A 23277-nucleotide genomic window follows, 5' to 3' on the forward strand; every position below is an offset into this window, starting at 1 on the left:
AAAACGCAAAAGGAGGATGGTGTCTTTTTAAAAAACAACAAGAATATAGAATTAAGCAGAGCTAAATGGCAGAAAAGCTTTGGTGGGAAGCTACATCAAATTCCAGTCTGCTGCAATTCTGGAAGATGGAAGGGGTTGCATAACTCATTCTGGGCCTCCATAAAAGTTTGTGATTCTTTTTAGATAGATAGGCCTCTCTTCACAAGGTCAATAGTCCTCTGATACAGAGAGGAGGAGATGGCCTGGCACCTGCTGTGAGCATCCTAGGTCAATCCTGGGATGAAATTACACTCCCTGAATTCCAGGGCAGAAGGTGTGCAATGCAGCAAGGCAAGAATCAAAACTCTACTCCCTCATTGTTTTGGAGAATCACTGGGTTCATGAGCAAATGCACCACCCAGCTCCTAGAACCAGAGGCCTCCTTTGACTTTGGAGGAAGGCTTAAAGCAGTGTTTCTCAAACTTGGGTCCCCAACTCTTGTTGGACTACAACTCCCATCAACCCTAGTTAGCAGGACCAGTGGTCAACAGCTGGGGACGCAAGATTGAGAAACACTGGCTTAGAGCCTTCAAAAAGGCTTGTCTGGTCTGGAAATGTTTTCTCCACCACCCATCACTCTGGCCCTGACCTGGATCAGCAGAATCACACAACAACCCCTGGAAGAGAACTTTGTGTGTATTCATTTGTATTAGAGTAATTGCAGAGAAGTAATCTACCAAAATCTCTTGCCTACATTCCTGTACCAACCAGTCCCAACAAGAATGTATATCCTGCAGTGCCAAAATCTGATATATCTGACCTATGTAGCAACCTTACTAATGTCCAAATAAATGCCCTCTGGGAACACATTTGCACAGCCCTCTTCTTAAGAGGTACCAACTTTATTATTATTATTATTCTGAGCACAGGAAATTTTCAACAGCTCCAAATTGCAGGAACCATAAGTGCAAAATATTAAATTTCCTATTTTAAAAAGTGGGTCAACTAATCATAGTTGCGCAAATAGGCTTGAAATGTCTGTGTGTCTTCGGTGATCAAAATCCTTTTACAAACCCCATGTTTTTATTTTTAAGAATGTTTTAGGAAATCTTGCAGGTGGGGTTATGATAAAAACAAGGCTAAGTGAGATAATAAACATCATAAGGCGAGGGTGATCCCTACTTGAAAATGAAATGGATGCAAAACTCACAAAGGACATGCATAGTGGCATATGTTGATTTACATATGTAAATGAAGAATGTTCCATAATCTCTGATGAAAAATATTACAAGGGAATACAAAGTTGCTAGCTCCAGGTGAAGCACAGACAACCCTTCATAGTTTCTGTGTCTCTCTTAGAAGTTGTAATACACACCAAGCTTTGTCACTTCAGCACATAAATGTACCGTATTTTTCGCTCTATAAGACACACCTAGTTTTTGGAGGAGGAAAACAAGAAAAAAAAATATTCTGAATCTCAGATGCCAGAACAACAAGAGGGATAACTGTGCAGTGAAAGCAGCCATCCCTCTTGCTGTTCTGGCTTCTGGGATAGCTGAGTCTTATAGAGCAAAAAATACAGTACTTTGTATTACTTTCCTGTGTCATAAAAATGTGAGAGAGCAGCTATTACTCTAATAATTAAACAGGCTTGAATGGCTTGCACAGCAATGTAAGTAGCTGAAGGAGGTAGATCAGCTTAATAAAATAAAATAAATAAAAAGAATCCCAAATCCCAGCTCATGCAAATAGACAGATGTGGATTCTCTGTCACATTGACAGAAGGACATATCCTCCTCTAGATCGTCCATGAAATCTAAAACCTCTCTTTGCCTATTCTTTCATTATTAGCTAGTTTTCAATTCTCTGTCCCATTGGTAAAAAAAAAAAAAAAAGCCCTTTCTGCCAATCCTGCTTGGATACACTTTCAATACCAAGGAAGAGACATATGAGATACAATTAAGCGTCTCTTAGCAGGTTCAGGGGACATTCTTCTTTGTCTGGAGAAATTCCAGTTGTAACTTGCTAATCATGGTGTAAACTTCCTGCTTTTTCTTGCTCCTTTGTCCTGAGACAACATGAGGCTGTCCCTGTTTGAAATGGCGTGAACAAAGGACTTAGGGGAACCGTCTTAAGTTTGGATTTTGCATGGCCTACAAACTGTGTGGATGACTTTACCTAAGAAAACATGCAATTTGCTACCCTTTCTCTGCTCTTTGCTATAAAGCATTCTGTTCCTTTTACTAAACGATTTCCCTAAATATATTTGGATGACTTTAAAACGACGTGTTTTTATATTGGATTTTTATGTTGTAAACCGCACGGAGAGCTATGGATGAAGGGCAGTATACAGATTTAATAAAGAACTTAAATAAAAATAAAGATAATAATGCACCTTGAAATTTGTCAGCCATTGCCTCCCGAAGTCAGCACAATATCCCTGTTACCACTTTTGCTCCCCAAATATTATTAGGATTCTTCTTGTAAGAGCAATTTAATAACGTGTTTGCGTCAAAAGGAAGGATTTGATATTGGCAGTCCAGATGAGGTTCTTGCCCTTTGCAAGCCAAATGAACAGGCTGGGAGGACAGGAGCAGCTGAAGAAAGCACAACTATGTCCCATCATAGCAACTCAGTAATTCTGAAATTAATTGATTACTGCATCCAATAGTTTTTTTTTTAAGATAGGTGCTTATGACTGCAAGCATACGGTGTGCTTAAGGAAGTTGTCACTGAAGTGATGAATGGCACAAGTAGCAGTATTTTATTTCTGAACACAAACTCAATACACTGAAAAAGCAAGGCAGGAACTAACCAGAGCTGAAGCAAAGGCAGCCACTCTAGCCAAGACCGCTACATTCTGTCATTCATTGACATGCACAGTTTTTATCCTGAAGGATTTCCTTACCTGTTTCCTGGTCCGTGTCTTTCCCGTTCTAAGTTTGATGTATCTGGCTATCAGTTCATTCCTACCTGAAACAAATACAGATTTACAATGAAGAACAAAACCAGAAATTTAGCATGAAGGTATAAATGCGAAGAGCTGCACAATTTAAAAATACAGATCAGCAACAAGTATTATGTGCATTTTAAAAATGGATCAGGTCCTGTGCCCAAAACGAAATAGCACAAGCAAGCCGGCATGTGGAATGAAGAGACTGAGAAAAATATATTTTAAACAGTAGCTTAGCGACTGAGCCACAAGAGAATTCTCCTGCAAAAGCAGTTGCAAAATTCAGCAACATTCTGGGAGGCCATGACAATCTGATTATAGAAACTGCAATACTTTTAGAATTTTAAACTACAATTCTTTTAATGGCTAACATGAGCTAAGTCAAAATAAGTAGGGGAAACAACCTGTGCTTTCTTCTTCCATCCCTCCCCCGAGTCAAAAACATCATATAGTACTAGATATGTCTTGAGAAAAGTAAAGCAAGCATCACACTTGTGTGGGGTTGTACCCAGAAGACTGGCAGAGGACCACAGAGGTCATCTCAAGCCCCTCCTCTCCACAACAGAAGAGTTAAATGACATGAGGGCATTCAAATAAATATGGAATCTCCCCATTTCATTCAATCAATTTACTTTTCTCCTTGGCAAATTTACAGCACGATGTGGCTACTGTTTGCCCAAAATGTTTCTATTCGAAAACCACCAATGTATTCTGTGTTTGGATCTTTGCAAAATACCAGAGTCAGAATTCTTGTCATCAAGTGTTAGAAGAGTGACTACAGGACTTATAAACTGCTCGCTGGATCATCCACAGCAAACAAGAAACCTTTTGTGAACTGGAAGAGAGTCTCTTAGTCCATCAGTAGGATTCAAATGACTTTGTGTGGGCGGACAGGCTAGTGGCTGAGCAAATAACTTGTGTGAACTTGTTGGCAACACTGGTGACAACTGTGCTGTTTCAATATATAACACCATATGTTTCTGTGTGCTTTTGGCTCCACCTCTCCATTTTCTCCTTCCTAACAGGGTGATTTTATTAATCCATAGAGGTGATTTAACATTTAAACAACTCCAGATTTCCAGTACTGCCTTCAATCAGTTTGGATCCTCAATATGATCTAGCTCTGTGGTACAGCCGGAGATTATGAAGGTATGCTTGTTTGTGACTATTCTGTTACAGAAATCCATCCTGTCCAAGATTCCTAGAGTATATCCCGTTATTATTTCAGCCTCTTGATTTCAAGACTTTTTCTTTAAAAACTCAACAGACCTAGTTGTGTCAGTTGTGCTACAGATCATCAGACTATATGCTAGTTTTATTTAAATGCTCAGCTGAGTAAAGTTCATTATATGTTCTACATTCTTTATCACCATCACATGCCTGTTCTTGGGTAAGCAGGACTATCCCATTCTCTCTCAGCACAGTGGTCATGTTATGAAACGGCAGCAGACATCTGGTTTTCAGGATCCCTGAGAACCTGAAGATATAGCAACTGGAGCCAAGTGCAAAAGATGTGTATGCAGATTTTTTTAAAAAAAATCATCTGGGGGTTTGATTAGAGTCCCAGAGTTAAACTGAACTAAAAGTCTTTCCACATAAAGTCCACTTTAGTATACCCTCCCCATCTTGATTTCAACAGTAATTTCTTTGGCGGGTTGGATGGTCTTTTTGTTGCTGGGAGCCAGAGATCCTTGCTGATCCACTTCAAAACCCAAAACCTTGTGGTCCCTTCCAATTCTATGATTCTATCTAGAAGTGTATAACTAGATCAGGCATGGCCAAACTTGGCCCTTCCAGCTGTTTTGGGACTACAACTCCCACCATCCCTCGCTAACAGGACCAGTGGTCAGGGATGATGGGAACTGTAGTCCCAAGACAGCTGGAGGGTCAAGTTTGGCCATGCCTGAACTAGATCCTTATATACCTTCTGCCCATCCCTCATGTAAGACCAACTGGTTGGCATGAGAGAGGCTAAAAAATCACTACAGTCGTACCTCTGCTTACGTATCCCTCTGGATACATAAACTTCGGGCTGCGAATGCAGAAAACCCAGAAGTGTATACTTCCGGGTTTTGCCCCACATGCGTGTGCAGAAGGGCGCCTCCAGTTATGAAGTTTTCGGGATGCAGCTGGGCTTCCGGAATAGATCCCATTCATAACCGGAGGTACCACTGTACCACACACCTGAGTCTTGATAAGATCCTTCTGCTGCTCCCCTGCTTCACATCCAGAGGAACAAAATATTCTCTTGGTATAAGATGTTGTGCTTTTGTTTTTGTTTGTTTTAGCCTATTTATCTAATTGCGGTGTTTTGAAAATCTGTTCTTCAATCTGTTCTTGTCTTTCTCTCCCCCTACCTCACCAATACGTCTCCGCATGGATCCATTCCTTCCATAGTTTTATTTTTTAAAAGAATTATGGTTTGCCAATGGAAATTTTGACCACTCTGTCTAAGAGGGAAGATACAAATAATAAAAATGAAAAGTAATATTAATAAGAAAAGTAAGCACAGCTCAAGGGATATTACAATATAAAAATAATTGTAAAATACAATGTTTGGAGAAGCCTCTAGGAATTCTTCAAACATGAGGGAATCAAATTCAGGTCTGAACTTTGAAAATCAGAAATGTTGAATTGTGCCTTGGATGTGTGTACAAATTTTCATTCTTCTATCTTAATCTCCAACTGCATTATCACATTGCAAAGAAATGGACACACAAACAGAAGGCCAATGGGGCAGTAGTTAAACCAAAACCTTACTTTGCTTGGTGAATAATATACCTTCCTGTCAAAAATTCTTTGTTAAAAAACAAAACTTTTTTTTTAACCCCCACATTATTTAAATCAGGGTTGGAAAAATAATGTCAAGCCCTTGCTGGGGAAATGGGAAAATTCCTAAGATGTTAAGCAGAACAATCCTATACAGAAATAGCTCCTATTAAATTCCATGGTTCTTATTCCCGGGTAAAGGGGTATTGGATTGCAGTCTTAGGCACTCTTCCTCCCCACCCAAGTACTTATCTCTGTTCATAGATGCTTGAGCAAAGAGGGAAGACTTAGATTTCCTATGGAAGGTACTCTAAGGTTACCAGACGTCCCCATTTCCTGGGGACAGTCCCCGGATTTACAAATCAGTCCCCATACAAAATCCATTTGAAGCTGAAAAGGTCCCCAGATTCATTGAAAAAAATAATATGGTAAGCTTAAGGTACTCAGCACAAATTCTAACACCAAATTTACTCAGGTGAATAGAACATGCATGTTTTTGTTTGAAATCATAGATCCAACCAAATTTTGTCTCACTAACTTTTAATAGAGATTTTTGTGCCATTTGGATCGGTGACGTCTGAGAATTATTCTTCATTAGCAGCATTCCTAAAGAAACTTTAAGCCAGCATTAGGAATGTCTGAATGCTCTTAGGCCTTCCAGGATTTTAGCATCTTACACCACAATAAAATTCTGTGTGCCTACCCATGAAAGCGCCTGTGTTAAAGGCGTGTGTGCATGTGTGTGTGCATGCGAGCAAAAAAGAAAGAAAAGAAAGAAAATCCACCTTGTGTAGCATTTGTGGCCAGGGGAGAGAAATTTTAAATCCAAATTAGTTAACAAGAAACCTCTCTTGTAGATAAAAGTCAACAACTGATTAAACAGATTTTAAGACACCCGCTATTTTAAAGCCATGAGCAAAATCTTTCTTAAGCCTTTAAAAAATATTATAGGCAGGTGTTAAGTCATCCCCATAGCGAGTGTTTAGAGTGTTCCTCTTAGTCAGTTTTGAGAAGGCTTACAGGAAAAGGGTGGGGTGGGAGATTGGGCAACGCTTTCCTATGCAGGCAGCGTTTTGTTCAGACAAGCTTACTGCAGAAGGTCATGTGACATAGGCCAAATAAACAGCATCTGGGGATTTTCAATTACAGACCTTCACCCAGCATGCCTGCACTGTAATCTCTACCAGATGAGGCTCAGGCCTCACTATTTTCAATAATTCACACACTGTGTACACATAACATGACAATAAGGGCATTCATGCAACCGCCTGATTCGCACATCAAAGCTCCCAAATGGCCAGCTGTAAGCATGCTTACTGCTGAATAATTCATTCTTTTCACAGGCTTGAAAAAACGCTCAGCAGGACTTGGCAAGCTTGTGTTCTTTCCTGTGTGGTATGCTAAACTCAAATTTTGAAAGAGGCACAGCCCCACTTAAAAAAGGGAAAAAAGGGGGGAAAGAATAAGAAGAAGGGAGCTAGAGATTCAACCATTTAAATGCACATTTGCAAGGATTCAAATGGTGCGTGGGTGTTTTTTTAAAAAATAAAAATTAAAAAGCAGTCAGCTAAATGAGCTTCGGTTCCAAATGAGGGAAAGAAAGCAGGCTAGGGAGTGCAGACAGACGCACAAAACGCTCTCGTGCTTTTGGAGGCAGGTGTTTCATGTGGGGGTGGGGAGGAGCAGCTTTCGAAGGGTTCTCTCTTCCAATAAGCAGATAGACAAAAGTATTTCTGCCCTGCCAGATGCTTAACAGTTTTACAATTGCAGAAAATTGAATTTCAACATATCTAGATTCCCTCCTCCCAACTATACACTGCCTTAAAAACTTTGCTCTCTATAAAGACCATACTTGCCTAAAGGATGGGGAAATTATAATTAGAATGCTGCATTATTATTATTTTTGCCTTACTGCATTTTAAAAACCGTGCAGCTAGAATTTTAACTGCAAGACAGTTCTAAATGTATTTATATTATATTCTGATTTATCTGTTTTGCTGGCCTTCCAAAGCCACATTCTTTTAAGGAAATCCCGGGCTTCATAATATCAAGTTTTCTTATCTGCCAATCAACACTACAACCAGCAGGATCAACTAGTCATGACCTCCCCTCATAGCAAACACATGCTGCTTACCAGCTGTGGGCTGTGCATTTTTACACCCTTTTCCCTATCATTCAGAGTGGTTTCCTCTTAATCACAATAATCCTAAAAGTGCTAAAACATATCAATCGTCCTCTAAGCCCTGCCTACAAAAGGCCAGCCATCATGCTTTTATGGGCTTGTCCAACAGCAGCTGATACTTCATTCAGCTGCAAATCCAATTTAGCAGCTACAAGAGGTTTAGCATCCCTGGAGAAAAAAAAATTGGGTGTTGATCCTTCATGGTTAAGCCAGCAATATTCTTCTGCCATATTGTTTTGCTTTCTCTGTTGGATTTCCCCAGTTGAGATGAAATAGTACAGGTTTACTTTTGGAAGCATTGTGCTGACAGCAATTTTATTGGTGTGTGTATATTTATGTATCTATTATGCTTATATACAATAGTAAGTATATATTAGAATAATATTAGGATGCTTTCATAAGCTAAATGTTACAAATATAAATAAACTGTAGGTTTGTGTAATTATGACAAACACAAAACACACACCATAGGTGTGTGTATATATATATATATATTTGCTTTCGTAGATTTTCACGAAAATCTATATATATATGTCTATATATATATATGTCTATATATATATGTCTCTCTCTCTCTATATATATATATATATATATATATATATATATATATGTCATTCCTTAATATCTTCTTCAAAATATCATTTGCCATGTGCCCATGAGAAAATTCATGTCAATTCCTCTAGACATAGTGCTCTGACCATATAGCCAATTCATTCGTTCCTGCATGAAATATGAACTAGGGTGCCGAATAAGGACACTAACATAATTCATTTCATGCCCACTACTTTCAAATCCTTTGCTATGAACTCCCCAAAGCAGAATGGCTTCTCTCTCCCTTGCATTTTTTTCTTTTTCATCATCTTCTTTACAAAAGGAACCTTCCAATGACCTGGCTGTAACCTCCTTCTTATGCCATTCCATTGCCTTCAATATATTTGTCCTGAAGTATCCTAGCCATTCATGACAAATCTATAGTTTTGGAAATTCTGTTCTCAGAGACCACAACCCAGCCCAACATTAGATGTGATTAAGCCCGTTGGTTGGAATAGTGCAAAGCACTTCTTGTTCTGTCTTGGATTGTGGCTTTTGAAAACCCATCTTGCCGTTAAAACACAGCTACTCCTAGGAGTAAGCATACAATGTTTAATGGTCTTAGCACCTCAGTTTATACAATTAATGATTCAGATCCTCACCCCCACAGTGCTGTGAGCCTCAGCAACAGAATACATTGGATGAATTTGCATTTATACACTTTGCTATGCAATATTAAGTGCATCATGTTTCACTGAGAAATTTGTCCAAAATTAATGTCTACTTCGTGATTTCTCAAAACATCACACAACCTTAAGAAACCACAATCTGCAGTTCTGACCAAGGAAGATGAAATAGAACAACAGTTTGCAGAAAGATCATTACTACTATTTTTCTTGCTGCGGTAACAGGCCAACAAACTAATCAAATATGAACTTTATATGCTGAGGTTGTATTTGACTTTTAGAAAGTGCTGATTTATACAGTGCACCAAACAAATTAAAACAAGTATTCTTCTGCCAAGAATTCATAGTGAAAAGTCTAACTTGGACAGAAATCCTTCAGATATGTAGACAATAGGTTGGCTCATCTGTCATGCATGATGGATGAGTTAGGGGGATTAAAATCAGGATTTGCATCATAATAGATAAAAATTAGCAAAATAGAATTTCTCAGTTGGTGGCTTCAGTTTTGCCAAGGAAAAAGGAGGTCCCTTTTTCAGAAGAATTACAGTTGGCTTGCAGTCTTCATTTGAAGAGGCTTTATTCTAAATGCTGATTAACTTTCTCAATAAAGAATGAAGAACGGTTAGCTTGGATAAGTTTCAGATTCTCATAGTCTTTTTTTTTTAAGCTTAGTTCTTAACTGTATATATGTGTCCAGGAAATGTAGAGTTTTTCACTGTTCACATTACATTATAGCATAAAGGAAAATTTATGGGGAAAGGAGTAATTTAATATGAAAGGAAAATTATTTTCTTGCAAGATTGGAAAGATATTCTCTGTGAGAATAAGGCCAAGTCTGTTAATGACATTGCTCATAACACCACTTTGAAGACTCATTGAATTTAGAGAGTTGCCAAAATACTCTGCTTATGTTATGCTAATGTCACACTACAACATGTGCACCTTTCACAGGGATTAACCAGCAAGACCTAAGAATAAATGGAAGAAACAGGCAGGACTCAATTAAGTTGTTGCCTGCAAATAACATGGTCAGGTCACGCAATGGGGCTCCCCCCTTCTCCCCCCACCCCATGCATCCAGACAACTGTAAAACTGTTCTGGAGGCTTGGGGTATCCCCAGAACATGTTTAGAGGGCGTATGGAAGGAAGAGGGGAAGTCCTATTGCACAAGCAGACCTTGTTCCCTATGCACATACCCCACTTCGTGCTACGTTGGATTCCCCTCTTTAATGCAAATATATTCATGTACGCTGTCAAATGTATAGTTTAGCAAAAGGTAAGGTAAAGGACCCCTGGACAGTTACGTTCAGTCAAAGGTGACTATGGGGTTGCGGCGCTCATCTTGCTTTCAGGCCGAGGGAGCCGCCGTTTGTTCGCAGACAGCTTTCTGAGTCATGTGGCCAGCATGACTAAATCGCTTCTGGTGTAACAGAACACCATGACGAAACCAGAGCACACGGAAACACTGTTTACCTTCCCGTTGCAGTAGTGCCTATTTATCTACTTGCACTGGTGTGCTTTTGAACTGTGGGGCGCGGGTAGCGCTGTGGTCTAAACCACTGAGCCTTTTGGGCTTGTCGATCAGAAGGTCGGCGGTTCGAATCCCTGCAATGGAGTGAGCTCCCGTTGCTCTGTCCCAGCTCCTGCCAACCTAGCTGTTCAAAAGCACACCAGTGCAGGCAGGTCTTCCAGCTTCACAATGAAGGTTTAGGTAATGGCTTTGCTCCAGCTCAGGGAAGCTCCGACTAGCTGAAGAGAAAGACATTGCTTTGTTCCTGCCCTCCCATCAAAACCAATGATGCCTTTCAAAAATCTGCTCCAAAGGACTGGAGATCCCTCTGGAACCAGGTTGGGGTGGGGGTGGTATGTGCAAGGGGAGAGAAAAACTGGCAAAAATAGCCTCCTGCTTCTGCTAGAAGGATTCCTCCACTGGACCAGAAGCTTCCTGTGGCCAAAAGGGAGTCCTTCCATTTGTGGATGGTGAAATTTAGGACCTACTCAGTGTAACTGACCACAGTGACATCATTTTAAAAAACTCATTCAACAGAAGTATCAAAAGTTGAATACAAAACAGTGAATATAAAAATTTATATAAATGCTGATCTATTTACATGATCAAAATGTGTGTGTGTGTGTGTGTGTGTGTGTGTGTGACATATGGGTATATATTGTGTGGATACAGAGCATTACTTTCTTGATATCAGGTTGCCACATAAATGTGCATTATTAAATGCCCCATAATAAAGAATATGGGTCTACTAAGTATGGAGTTCTATCATTCCAGTATAGTATCAACAAACTCAATTTTTCAATCAGTTTAATAAATTTCTATCCGCCCTCACTTATACTAATCATATTAGTCAATTTCAACCGTCTAAGCCATATCTCAAAAGTTAACTAGCCAGGAATCACCAGAAGGCAGAGTAGGGGATTTCCAGTTTTGACACATCACTATTTTAGTTGCAGTTAATAAATAAGTCATCATTTCAACATCCTCCTCTGATACTATATTTTAAGGTTCTCTGCTTTTGATACAGGAAGGAATGCTGCCTCAAAAGTGTTCTTTCTAGCTACACTATCATTAGTTCAGAAGCTAGTGACTTAATAACAAAAGCTTCTTGAAGGGTAAAGCTTTAAAAACAGAAAAAGAAAGCATGTTTTCATTAAGCCAACAATCATTTTGTGAAAGAGCCTGGCCCCTAAGTTTGCACACCCCTCCTATTAATAGTACACACACAAAAATCAAATGCTACAACCATCAAGTGACAATTCGTTTCTATAACAAAGAGACTTATGTGGTTTATCTGACACTGTTTAGCATTAACTGTATTTTTCTGTGTGTAGGACATTACTTTTTGCTAAAACAAAAAATAGGCAAAAATTGGGTGTCGTCTTATACAAGGATAATGAATGCAGAGGGCGGACATGCGATTAATGGCAGCAGCAAGCAGGAGATTGGCAGCGGCGATTGGGCAGGTGATTGGTAGCTGTGGCAACTGGGCAGGCGATTGGCGGATGCAGCAAGTGGGTGGGTGGGCTGGTGGTGGTGGTGAGCAGGCAGGCAACTGGGGGCTGCGGTGAGGTGTGCGATTGGCAGTGGCTGTGGCAAGTGATCGGCAGTGGCAGGCAGGTGGGTGAGCGATTGGCGGGAGTGACCTCCCCCACCCAACAAAGCTAAACAACTTAATTTCTTAATTTTAGGTTAAAAAAATAGGGGTTGTCTTATACATGGGGGCGTCTTATACACGGAAAAATACAGTATGCCCAGTGTGGAAAATAAATTTTGCATTTGTAGTAGCAGGTCTAGAGATGTTTTTAAACTCACACAGTGTTAATCAAGAAGAATCAGGTTACACGGTACCACAAGTTCAGATGGCCAACGAGGGCCAAATGAAAAGTATTTAACCAATATATGAAGGATTTTAAATGTAAGTGCTGAGTGAGACACTGCTTATTTGGTCAGAGCAGAATTTGTAGAGATATTTTTCCAGGAGTGCAGGGCAAGAATATTTGCTCTTATTAATGAACCCACAGGCCTCCAAACATACAATTTCATTAAAGACATATTTGCGCACGCACACAACTGGCACCCTTTGTTTTCAAATGCAGGAGTAGTTTTGCAAGGAAACTGCTGCCATCTATTCATGATCCACCTTATGATCGGGGGGGGGGGGTTTAATCTGAGCAGTTTAGAAGGACCATTCTGAATTAACAGGATAAGCTTGATCCTTTGCCACTTATGTAAAGAGATCTATAATGCGGATGACAGAGTAGGGTTGAACCGCAAGGTGCCAGGCAGGAAGAAGGTCAGGCGTAGAAGATTTCTGTCTCACTTGGAAGATCAGCAGCTACCTCTCCACCAAGCTTCACTTTCATCCACAAAGAACTGAAATACTGACTGGGAAATGGAAGATACTTCGCTGTAACTCCCCTGAGATAACAGCTCTCAGGTGAAGTTCCTTTAAAACGTAAAAAAAAAAAAAATGCAGCCAGGAGAACAGCGTGTGACAGTGCACTCTAACCCTCTCTAAAAGTGACTTTCTTTTTAGATATATTAGAAAGCAAAATTACTTATGGCTTGTTTATCCTCCAATGAGCCTATATACTTGAAGCATCTTTCTGGCCTGTCATGCGGGTACAGGGTAAGTGCAAATCAAGACCATCTTTTCAGCTGAAATTTCCACATGGTAAAAGTGCCCCAGAATACAAGATGTCAGTATGCCATAGCATGAAAATCAGCTGGGGTGGAGAGAAAGAGGCTTTCATCACATTAATATGGAGGAGTAAGGACTCTTCAAGCAGCAACGAAATTAAAAAGACGCCTGCTTCTTGAGAGAAAAGCAATGACAAACCTAGACAGCATCTTAAAAAGCAGAGACATCATCTTGCCAACAAAGGTCCGTATAGTTAAAGCTATGGTTTTCCCAGTAGTGATGTATGGAAATGAGAGCTGGACCATAAAGAAGGCTAATCGCCAAAGAATTTATGCTTTTGAATTATGGTGCTGGAGGAGACTCTTGAGAGTCCCATGGACTGCAAGAAGATCAAACCTATCCATTCTGAAGGAAATCAGCCCTGAGTGCTCACTGGAAGGACAGGTCCTGAAGCTGAGGCTCCAATACTTTGGCCACCTCATGAGAAGCGAAGACTCCCTGGAAAAGACCCTGATGTTGGGAAAGATGGAGGGCACAAGGAGAAGGGGATGACAGAGGACAAGATGGTTGGATAGTGTTCTCGAAGCTACCAGCATGGGTTTGACCAAACTGCAGGAGGCAGTGGAAGACAGGAGTGCCTGGCATTCTCTGGTCCATGGGGTCACGAAAAGTCGGACACGACTAAACAACAACAACAACAACGAAGGACTCTTCAGCCTCAAAAACAGCAGCACAGAAATCCACGCTTAGCAACTCCTTCTACTTGATCATATATAGTCCCATTCACATTTTAAACAGGGCATCATGCAATTACTGGAAAATGGGACTCTGGTCCTAGACTGACCCTGCTTCCAGTCAAGCACACTATTGGGATGCTATGCCAGGCAGGCCACCTGACTCTGGGACCAGGATTACAATCCCACACCCCAGAAATCATGTGCTGCTCCTTTTGCACATGATGAAGGTGTTTAGTTTCAACAGAATGTGAGATAAAGAGACTGGCATGAGCTTAAGAATGGAAGTGAATGTTCTTTGACCTCTGGAAAGAAGAGGTGATTGGTGAGCAACCACAGAAAAACTTTCAAATATTCACATTTGTGCAGAGGCAGAGGCCAGCAGCTAGCAACATTTCCCAAGCAGACTAAGTGAGGAGAGCTTAATGCTACCATCCGCATGGCATATCTCCCTTCCATTCACATTCTCTTCAGCATAGCTCTCATACTGAATGGCTTTAGCTGACAGTAACTTAGAATCTTGACAGCAGCAACTTATATTTCAAGATGCCCAGGGTATTCCATTACAGAGTTTAGAAGCACCGTGTGATATTGATTTGGGGAGCAGTCCTTGGATGGACCAGGAGTAAACAAGGGAATGCTCAAATGCCATCATAGTTGCTAAGGCTGTCACAACTCTAGGAGTTCAACCAGAATCAAATGCAAGCAGATCATTAGGGAAATGTGCACGCGTTCTATATTAAAACACAGTATTTATTAACACAACAGCTATTTTAGGGCCTCTCGCTTTTATAATTTTAACTTTCTTTATAATCCTCGAAGACAATGACTTTCAAAAGCCTTTGCCTTTTAGGTCAAATATGAAATTTCTATAGCTCCCCATATAACCGCTGCAAGATGCAAGCCTCATTCTTAGGTTGCAAGACTGATCTCAATAATATTAACCAAAAGCAGAGGTGCAATGTTATCTTCTTAAAACTGTGTGCTTTACCTGTCTGCTAACAACCAAGGTGGCATTATGTTATTTTAATCCAGATTAGTTTGTCATGTCAAGATGCTAAACATCAACATTATACTCACACAGTTTGTAACACTAAAAGAGATGGATACATGTTCCAAAAAGTGAACACATTTAATTTGTGTCTTATCCTCCTGTAGAACAAATTTCTCAACCAGTCGCTTCATTTTCTTGGTCTCTCAACCCTAGCCCTACCTTCATCCACAGATCATGCAGCTGCTTTAGATAAGGAGTCAAAGCCATACCTCAGATCATATCTTATTCCAAGCCCTCTTTACTTCATAAATTGACCAATTGTTACTAAAATTCCTGATTAGGGGCTGTGTCCAATGCTGTGCAAGTGAAGTTCCACTCACACAGTAGGGAATTATCCTTCTTCTTCCCTGTAGCCCCCTGTGCACCACCAAATTCTGCTACTGCAGGTTCCTCAATCCTCTGGAGAAGATTTTGAGGATGCACAGGGGTCTACAGGGGAGAGGGGAGCAAGTTTCATTGTGCAAGCAGAGGTCTGCTCCACAAGTGGGGGGAAAACAGCATTGGATACAATCCCTAGTACCTTCCTAGCAGCTTCTGCTGCAATACAGTCGTACCTTGGTTCTCAAACAGAATCGTGTTGAAATGAATTCAGCATTGTACTATGGTGATTGTTCTGGCCAAGCATTCTGTCTTACCGGATGGAAGAGTCGAAACTCTTCTTCCCCCTAAGTGCTGTTCCAGGTGTTTTCCTACCCCCAGGTCAATTTCAAAGGTGCAAGGAGGGCACACAGGTGGGGGTGAAGCCCAGGTGCCCAAGCAGAAGTTGTTGCACAGAGCTTCTGCTGACAGGACTCATTGGTTGATTCCCACCCCCTTAATTTATGGCAATTGAATTTTTGCCACCCCCTTAATTTATGGCAATTGAAAATTCCTCTGGCCTAGAGCGACCATTGACCTAAATCTGTGTACGGTGAGGCTTTGTATCCTGTATCATATTATGGGAGAACTGTGTGTAGATCTTTGTGCCAACATTTCTATATTACATTCTCATCTGTATTCTGCCTTTGGCAATATACAGACAGGGGTACATGCATATGTGCATTTTAACACTTTTCTTGTGGACACTCTCAGTTTATTTCTTCTGCTCATTTCATCCAGAAAAGACTGAAATTCAGTCTATAAAAATGGATTATTGGGGTTGTTCCCCACACACAGAGATCCTCGAACACCCACCCCAATATTCAAGGGTGTGTGGCAAGAGACACATCTCTGTAGGAAAGCAACTCTATACTTACTAGGCCAAATACTAACTGTCTGACCAAGAGATAAAAGTATTGATTAAAAGGGCCTTGAAAATTCTGCTTCATTGCTTTACTTAAACATAAATATTGCATTAGCCCAAAAGCTCAGGGCAGGCAGCATGCTGAAAAACAGGTAGAAAACATTAACAACAACAACAACAACAACTAGAGTACAACCCAGCCAGCAAGGGACAGTGTAGTTTGGTCATAACTGCTTTAAAATACAAAAATTGGCTTCTGATGAAACTCGTAAGAGAGGGATGTTAAAATAATTACAGTATTATTTGATTATTGACAGGTGCTATGAATTGTACCAAACGCCACGACAGAAGGTAGGCTGTATGCAGTAGCTTTTAATACTGCTCTTCTGCATTACCCTAGATTTCCCTGGCTGGGAGGCCTCATTAAACAGCCATGGTCCCCCTCCTTGGCTGCCCTCACTCCAGCAACAAGTGCTTCAGTGCTACCACCAGCATGGATCCCTTCCAGTCCAAAGGCTCTCCTCTTGTACAACTCCAATCGCTCTGCAGGCAGTCCCCTCAATATAGAGGCTTACCTTATTTCCATCATTTCCTACACCTTGAGCAGTTAGCTTTGCAGCTGTAAACGTCTTTTAACACGTTTTTTATTGTGCATTATATTGTAGCGCCACCTGCCCCGCCCAGTCACAGTGAGCGTCACCCTCAGTTGAGGGTTGCTCACGGGGCACAAGTCACAAGGAGTGAAATGAAGCGTAGTTACCCCTACAGGGTTGTAAAAGGCTTATATAAAGGCATTAAAAAGCAAGGGGCTGAATACATATTTGTTAGGAACAAAATGAAAGGTTGTTTCTGGTGAAGCTTACAGCAGTGATGTGTTTTCTGTCAGGGAAATTTATAGCCCTCTGTCAAGAGCAGGAGTGAGTCACAAAGATTCCCAGGTGCCATGTGTCAGGTTTTTCATTTCCTCAACTAGACTAAAGTACATTATCACCCTAATACAAGCAAGCTTTTAGCATATATTTATCATGTGAGCATGTGTGGCCGAGTTTCCTCAACTTCAAAAGAGCCACCGTTTCTCATGGGGGGGATTCCAGAATTTTCGAGCTTTAGTATTCCTAAACAGCAAAGCTCCATCGTCTCTCCCTGCTCTTGCCCAGTGAAAATGTGAGCTGGAGAACATACTTGTTCTGCTCTTAAATAAAAATCTTCAAACTTATTGACTAAAATAATGACTCAAAACGTTGATCTGCACATTAGAGTCCGCACTGATTCCATGGAATGAGGACAAGAGTAAAAGAGCCTATGGCTTGAAGTAGGCATTATGGAGGATGTGTGAGTGTCAGTCGGAAACAGTAACCCAACATCTCTTCCTCTTAGTCAATCAAAATGGTACAGCCTCTTTAGATGCAGCACTAAACTATGATTTAGTATTACACGAGCAAGCATCTGGATGGCTCCTTCTGCTGCTGCCAGTGCACACTCAAGGAGGTGATCAAGCTTCATTTCTGATGCTTAACTCACCACAGTATAATTATGGGTGATAGCCAACATTAGCCATTTTCAGAGAAGACTAATCAACACTTAAATTACTTAGGGGTGCAGCCAACAATGCTCATACTCAAGAGTAGACTCATTTAAATAAATGGATGGACATGACTGGCTTGGACCCATTAATTACAGTATGTCTACTCTGAGTAGAATTTAGTTAAATGCAACCCTTAAGCCCTTTGATTTCAATGAATATACTCTGAGCACAACTAATGTTCTCTACCTCCAAACTCTGGCAAGTTTATGGAAACAAAAGAACTACAAACCATGGTTTATGGAGCTGTCCTGTTTCCTTAACCCAGAAGCAGGAAATCTGTTGCCCCCATATGTTGTTGGACACCAACTCCCATCAGTCCCAGTCTGCATGAGCAGAGATAATGGGAGTTGTAGTCCACAGATAGTCCGGCAAACATTACCCACCCATGCTCTAAATCATACTTAAGGTGAACTACACTTTTGGGTTTGGACAGAACTCAAACTGATATTAATTGAAAAGGAAAAGGAAATTCCCAGAGGGAAGTGCATGAGTCCAAGCTCATACATTTAACACTAAATCATAGTTTTTGTTTCTAGCTCATGCCTGCTGTTCCCCCATTGCTGGAAGGGGTTAATGGTGAACAAGAACTTCTTAACTGTCCTCTGACTAGTCTCTCTCAATTGCATCATTATCAGGTTTTGTTCCTGTGGTGGTCGTGGGAAGGGTTTTTTCTTTTAATTTTTTATAGTGGAATGGAACTATAATAATAATAATAATAATAATAATAATAATTTATTATTTATACCCCGCCCATCTGGCTGAGTTTTCCCCAGCCACTCTGGGCGGCTCCCAATCAGTGTTAAAAACCGTACAGCATTACATATTAAAAACTTCCCTGAACAGGGCTGCCTTAAGATGTCTTCTGAACGTCAGGTAATTCTTTATCTCTTTGACATCTGATGGGAGGGCGTTCCACAGGGCGGGCGCCGCTACCGAGAAGGCCCTCTGTCTGGTTCCCTGTAGCCTCACTTCTCGCAATGAGGGAACCGCCAGAAGGCCCTCGGCGCTGGATCTCAGAGTCCGGGCTGAACGATGGGGGTGGAGACGCTCCTTCAGGTATACAGGACCGAGGCCGTTTAGGGCTTTAAAGGTCAGCACCAACACTTTGAATCGTGCTCGGAAACGTACTGGGAGCCAATGCAGATCTCTCAGAACCGGTGTTATGTGGTCCCGGCGGCCACTCCCAGTCACCAGTCTCGCTGCCGCATTCTGGATTAATTGCAGTTTCCGGGTCACCTTCAAAGGTAGCCCCACGTAGAGCGCTTTGCAGTAGTCCAAGCGTGAGATAACTAGAGCATGCACCACTCTGGCGAGACAGTCCGCGGGGAGGTAGGGTCTTAGCCTGCGTACCAGGTGGAGCTGGTAGACAGCTGCCCTGGACACAGAGTTAATCTGCGCCTCCATGGACAGCTGTGAGTCCAAAATGACTCCCAGGCTGCGCACCTGGTCCTTCAGGGGCACAGTTACCCCATTCAGGACCAGGGAATCCTCCACACCTGCCCGCCTCCTGTCCCCCAAAAACAGTACTTCTGTCTTGTCAGGATTCAACCTCAATCTGTTAGCCACCATCCAACCTCCAACCGCCTCCAGGCACTCACACAGGACCTTCACCGCCTTCACTGGTTCTGATTTAAAGGAGAGGTAGAGCTGGGTGTCATCTGCATACTGATGAACACCCAGTCCAAACCCCCTGATGATCTCTCCCAGCGGCTTCATATAGATATTAAAAAGCATGGGGGAGAGGACAGAACCCTGAGGCACCCCACAAGTGAGAGCCCAGGGGTCTGAACACTCACCCCCCACCACCACTTTCTGGACACGGCCCAGGAGGAAGGAGCGGAACCACTGCATGACAGTGCCCCCAGCTCCCAGCCCCTCAAGACGGTCCAGAAGGATGTTATGGTCGATGGTGTCAAAGGCCGCTGAGAGATCCAGCAGAACTAGGAAACAGCTCTCACCTTTGTCCCTAGCCCGCCGGAGATCATCAACCAGCGCGACCAAGGCAGTTTCAGTCCCATGGTGAGGCCTGAATCCCGATTGGAAGGGATCCAAATGGTCCGTTTCCTCCAGGCGTGCTTGGAGTTGTTCAGCAACCACCCGCTCAATCACCTTGCCCAAGAATGGCAGATTTGAGACTGGGCGATAGTTGGCCAAATTGGCCGGGTCTAAAGATGTTTTTTTAAGAAGCGGTTTAATGACCGCCTCTTTCAGCGGGTCTGGGAAGGCTCCCTCACAGAGGGAAGCATTCACCACCCCGCAGAGCCCATCGCCCAGCCCTTCCCGGCTCGCTTTTATCAGCCAGGATGGGCAAGGATCAAGGAGACAGGTGGTCGGTTTCACTCGTCCAAGCAGCCTGTCCACATCCTCGGAGGTAACAGATTGGAATTGATCCCATGTAACAGGACCAGACAGAACTCTAGCACTCTCCCGCCCTGGCCCTGCTCCCACAGTGGAGTCTACCTCCTTCTGAATCTGAGCGATTTTATCTGCAAAAAACTTTGCAAAAGCATTGCAGGAGATCTTGGGGTCCCTACCAGGCCCCGGTGGTACAGGTGGTTCTGATAGATTGCGAACCACCTGAAAAAGTCTCCTGCTGCTGTTTTCTGCAGATGCAATGGAGGCGGCGAAGAAGGCCCTCTTCGCCGTCGCCATTGCCACTTGGTAGGCTCGACGTTGAGCTCTAACCCGTGTCCGGTCTGATTCAGAATGAGTTTTCCGCCACCGGCGCTCTAGCCGTCTCAACGATTGTTTCATCACCCTCAGCTCCAGGGAAAACCACGGGGCTGTCCGGGCTCCATGCAATCGGAGAGGGCGCTTCGGAGCCAGACAGTCAATAGCCCTGGTTAACTCCGCATTCCAGCGGGCCACCAGGGAATCAGCTGAAAGGCCATCAACTTGGGATAAAGCATCCCCTACCACTCTCTGGAAGCCAATTGGATCCATTAAGTGGCGGGGGCGGACCATCCGAATCGGTCCCACCTCCCTGCGAAGGGGAAGGGTTGCGGAGAAGTCCAGTTGCACCAGGAAGTGATCTGACCATGGCACTTCTTTTGTTTCGCTTTTAGTTAATGTCAGATCACCATCATCCGTAGAGGTAAACACCAAGTCTAAGGCATGTCCGTGGCTATGAGTTGGGCCAGACTTATTCAGGGACAGCCCCATGGAGGCCATGCTTTCCACGAAGTCCCGAGCGGCCCCTTGTAAGGTCGTGTCGGCATGGATGTTAAAATCCCCCAGGACAACCAAGCTAGGTGTCTCCAGGAGCATATCCGCCACGACCTGAAGCAGCTCGGGCAGGGAATCCTTGGTGCAGCGGGGAGGTCGGTACACCAGTAGGAATCCTGTACTGCCCCTATTGCCCAACTTCCAGAACATGCACTCAGAAAACTGGGTCTTCCCAATAGGACGCCTGGTGCAGACTAATGACTTCCTAAAAATCACTGCAACCCCCCCTCCCCGCCCACATGACCTGGGTTGCTGTGCGTAAGAGAAACCTGGTGGGCAAGCAGCAGCAAGGACAGGCCCATCTGCTTCATCCAACCAGGTCTCTGTCACACATGCCAGATCAAATCCTCCATCCACAATCAGGTCGTGGATGGCAGTGGTTTTATTAATCATTGACCTGGCATTGCACAGCAACACTTTCAGGTCATGTGGGTTTCCCTTGCTGATTACTGTATCCTTTCGGTCAGGACCAGACCTGGAGGCAGGGATAGTCCTCAAACAACGACTAAACCTGCCTCCTCGGTAATGACATGGTCTGGTCTTAGCATAACTCCTCCTCCTGCCCGTGATCACTGAGATCGGGTGTCCCGATACATCTCCCCCTGTGGAACCTGCCCCACCCAATCTATTGGCTGAGGCCCACTCCCAGGCAGCCATGACCCTTCCCCTTAAAAGGCAAAATACAAACTATATAATAATTTAACAGAATAATAATAATAATAATAAAACAAAACAGAACAAAACAAAACAAAACAAAGCAAGAAACAATAGCCCTGACTAAATGCTTATCCCACCCCAAGCAAAAATAAAATAATGAAATAATATAATATTATAAAAAACAACAACCACCATTTAAAGTGCTGCAAATTAAAAGCGATTAAAACATTTAAAACCATTGTGTCCATTGCTGCCGGTAGCTGCTCAGGCCTCTTATGCTGTGGCAGTGAGCGCAGGCCCCGCCCCCTAGGCCGGATGGAGTTGGCAGGAGAGGGAGCGGTCCTCCCAACACTCACGCAAGCAGCAGCAGCAGCAGCCGTGTCCCGGAGGCCTCTCTCAGGCCTCTTATGCTGTGGCAGTGAGCGCAGGCCCCGCCCCCTAGGCCGGATGGAGTTGGCAGGAGAGGGAGCGGTCTTCCCACACTCACGCAAGCAGCAGCAGCAGCAGCCGTGTCCCGGAGGCCTCCTAAATTAACCTTTAATTAACTAAATTAATTAAAGCTCCTCCCCTCTCCCAGAACAGAAATGGACACTGTGGCAATAGGGAGCTTCTTCACCATCAATTTCTCAACCATGATCAACAGAAAGTAAATAAAACAGGCAGAAAGGCATTGGGGGGGGGGGGCTGAAAAGCATCAGGTGTCAAAATGGCTATCAACATAAAATGAGAGCATATGCAGCACCTCATATTGTACCTCTTGCAATGGTATGGGTTTGCTCTCTGCCTCTTACTAACTTAATGAATGTTCCAGAGAAACTAGTGGAAAGCATTTTTGAAGACAGAATTACCAAGCATATAGAAGAAGAAGTCTTGCTTAAGCAGAACCAGCATGGCTTCTGCAAAAGATAAGTCCTGCCTCATTAACCTATCCAATTTCACTGAGAGTGTGAACAACTATATAGAAGTGATCCAGTCGACAATGTGCTTAAAAAGCTTTTTTTTGTGTGTGGGAGGGATAACTAATCAAAGAATCCTGAGTAAGCTAAGCAGTCGTGGAATAAGAGGGAAAATCATCAGATGGATCAATAGCTAGCTAAGGAACAGGAAACAGAGGAAGGATAAATGGACAGTTCTCCCAATGTGTGCATGGAGGAAGGAGGATCAGTACTGGTACCTGTGCTTGACAACTTGCTCATAAATGAACTAAAGTTAGAGGGGTGAGCAGCGAGGCAGCCAAGTTTTGATGGTGATCCAAAATCCTTAAGGGTGGCTAAATCGAAAAGGGAAGGCATATATCAACTGCTACACAAGTGCTCCAAGACAAGTAGTGTTGCACAGATATTGATGACAGATTAATGTTTAGGATGAAAGGAAAGTGAAAAGAAAGTGGCAAAATAATGATCATTTATCCAACCAAATGCTTTTGAATCTATACACTTCTTTCAGTTCGGGTGCATTACTATTACTAGACACAGGATATTAACAGTGTGATTGGATAAAAAAGATGTTACCAATATTCTCAGCTTGCATGTGTACTTGCCTG

General features: G+C 42.7%; 1 protein-coding gene across 24 annotated transcripts in view; it reads right to left on the reverse strand.

Annotated features, from left to right (window-relative positions):
* TEAD1 (TEA domain transcription factor 1) overlaps positions 1 to 23277 on the reverse strand; it is a 176268-nt gene that overhangs the window by 47638 nt on the left and 105353 nt on the right. For all 24 annotated transcript variants that reach the window (XM_083725524.1, XM_083725535.1, XM_083725536.1 and 21 more), the window contains one exon: positions 2888 to 2952. In XM_083725524.1, coding sequence (XP_083581650.1) covers positions 2888 to 2952 — 65 coding nt within the window. The remainder of the gene's footprint in view (positions 1 to 2887; positions 2953 to 23277) is intronic.

Source organism: Podarcis gaigeae (assembly GCF_964106915.1).
Source record: "Podarcis gaigeae genome assembly, chromosome: 1".
NCBI classification, from domain to species: Eukaryota; Metazoa; Chordata; class Lepidosauria; order Squamata; family Lacertidae; genus Podarcis; species Podarcis gaigeae.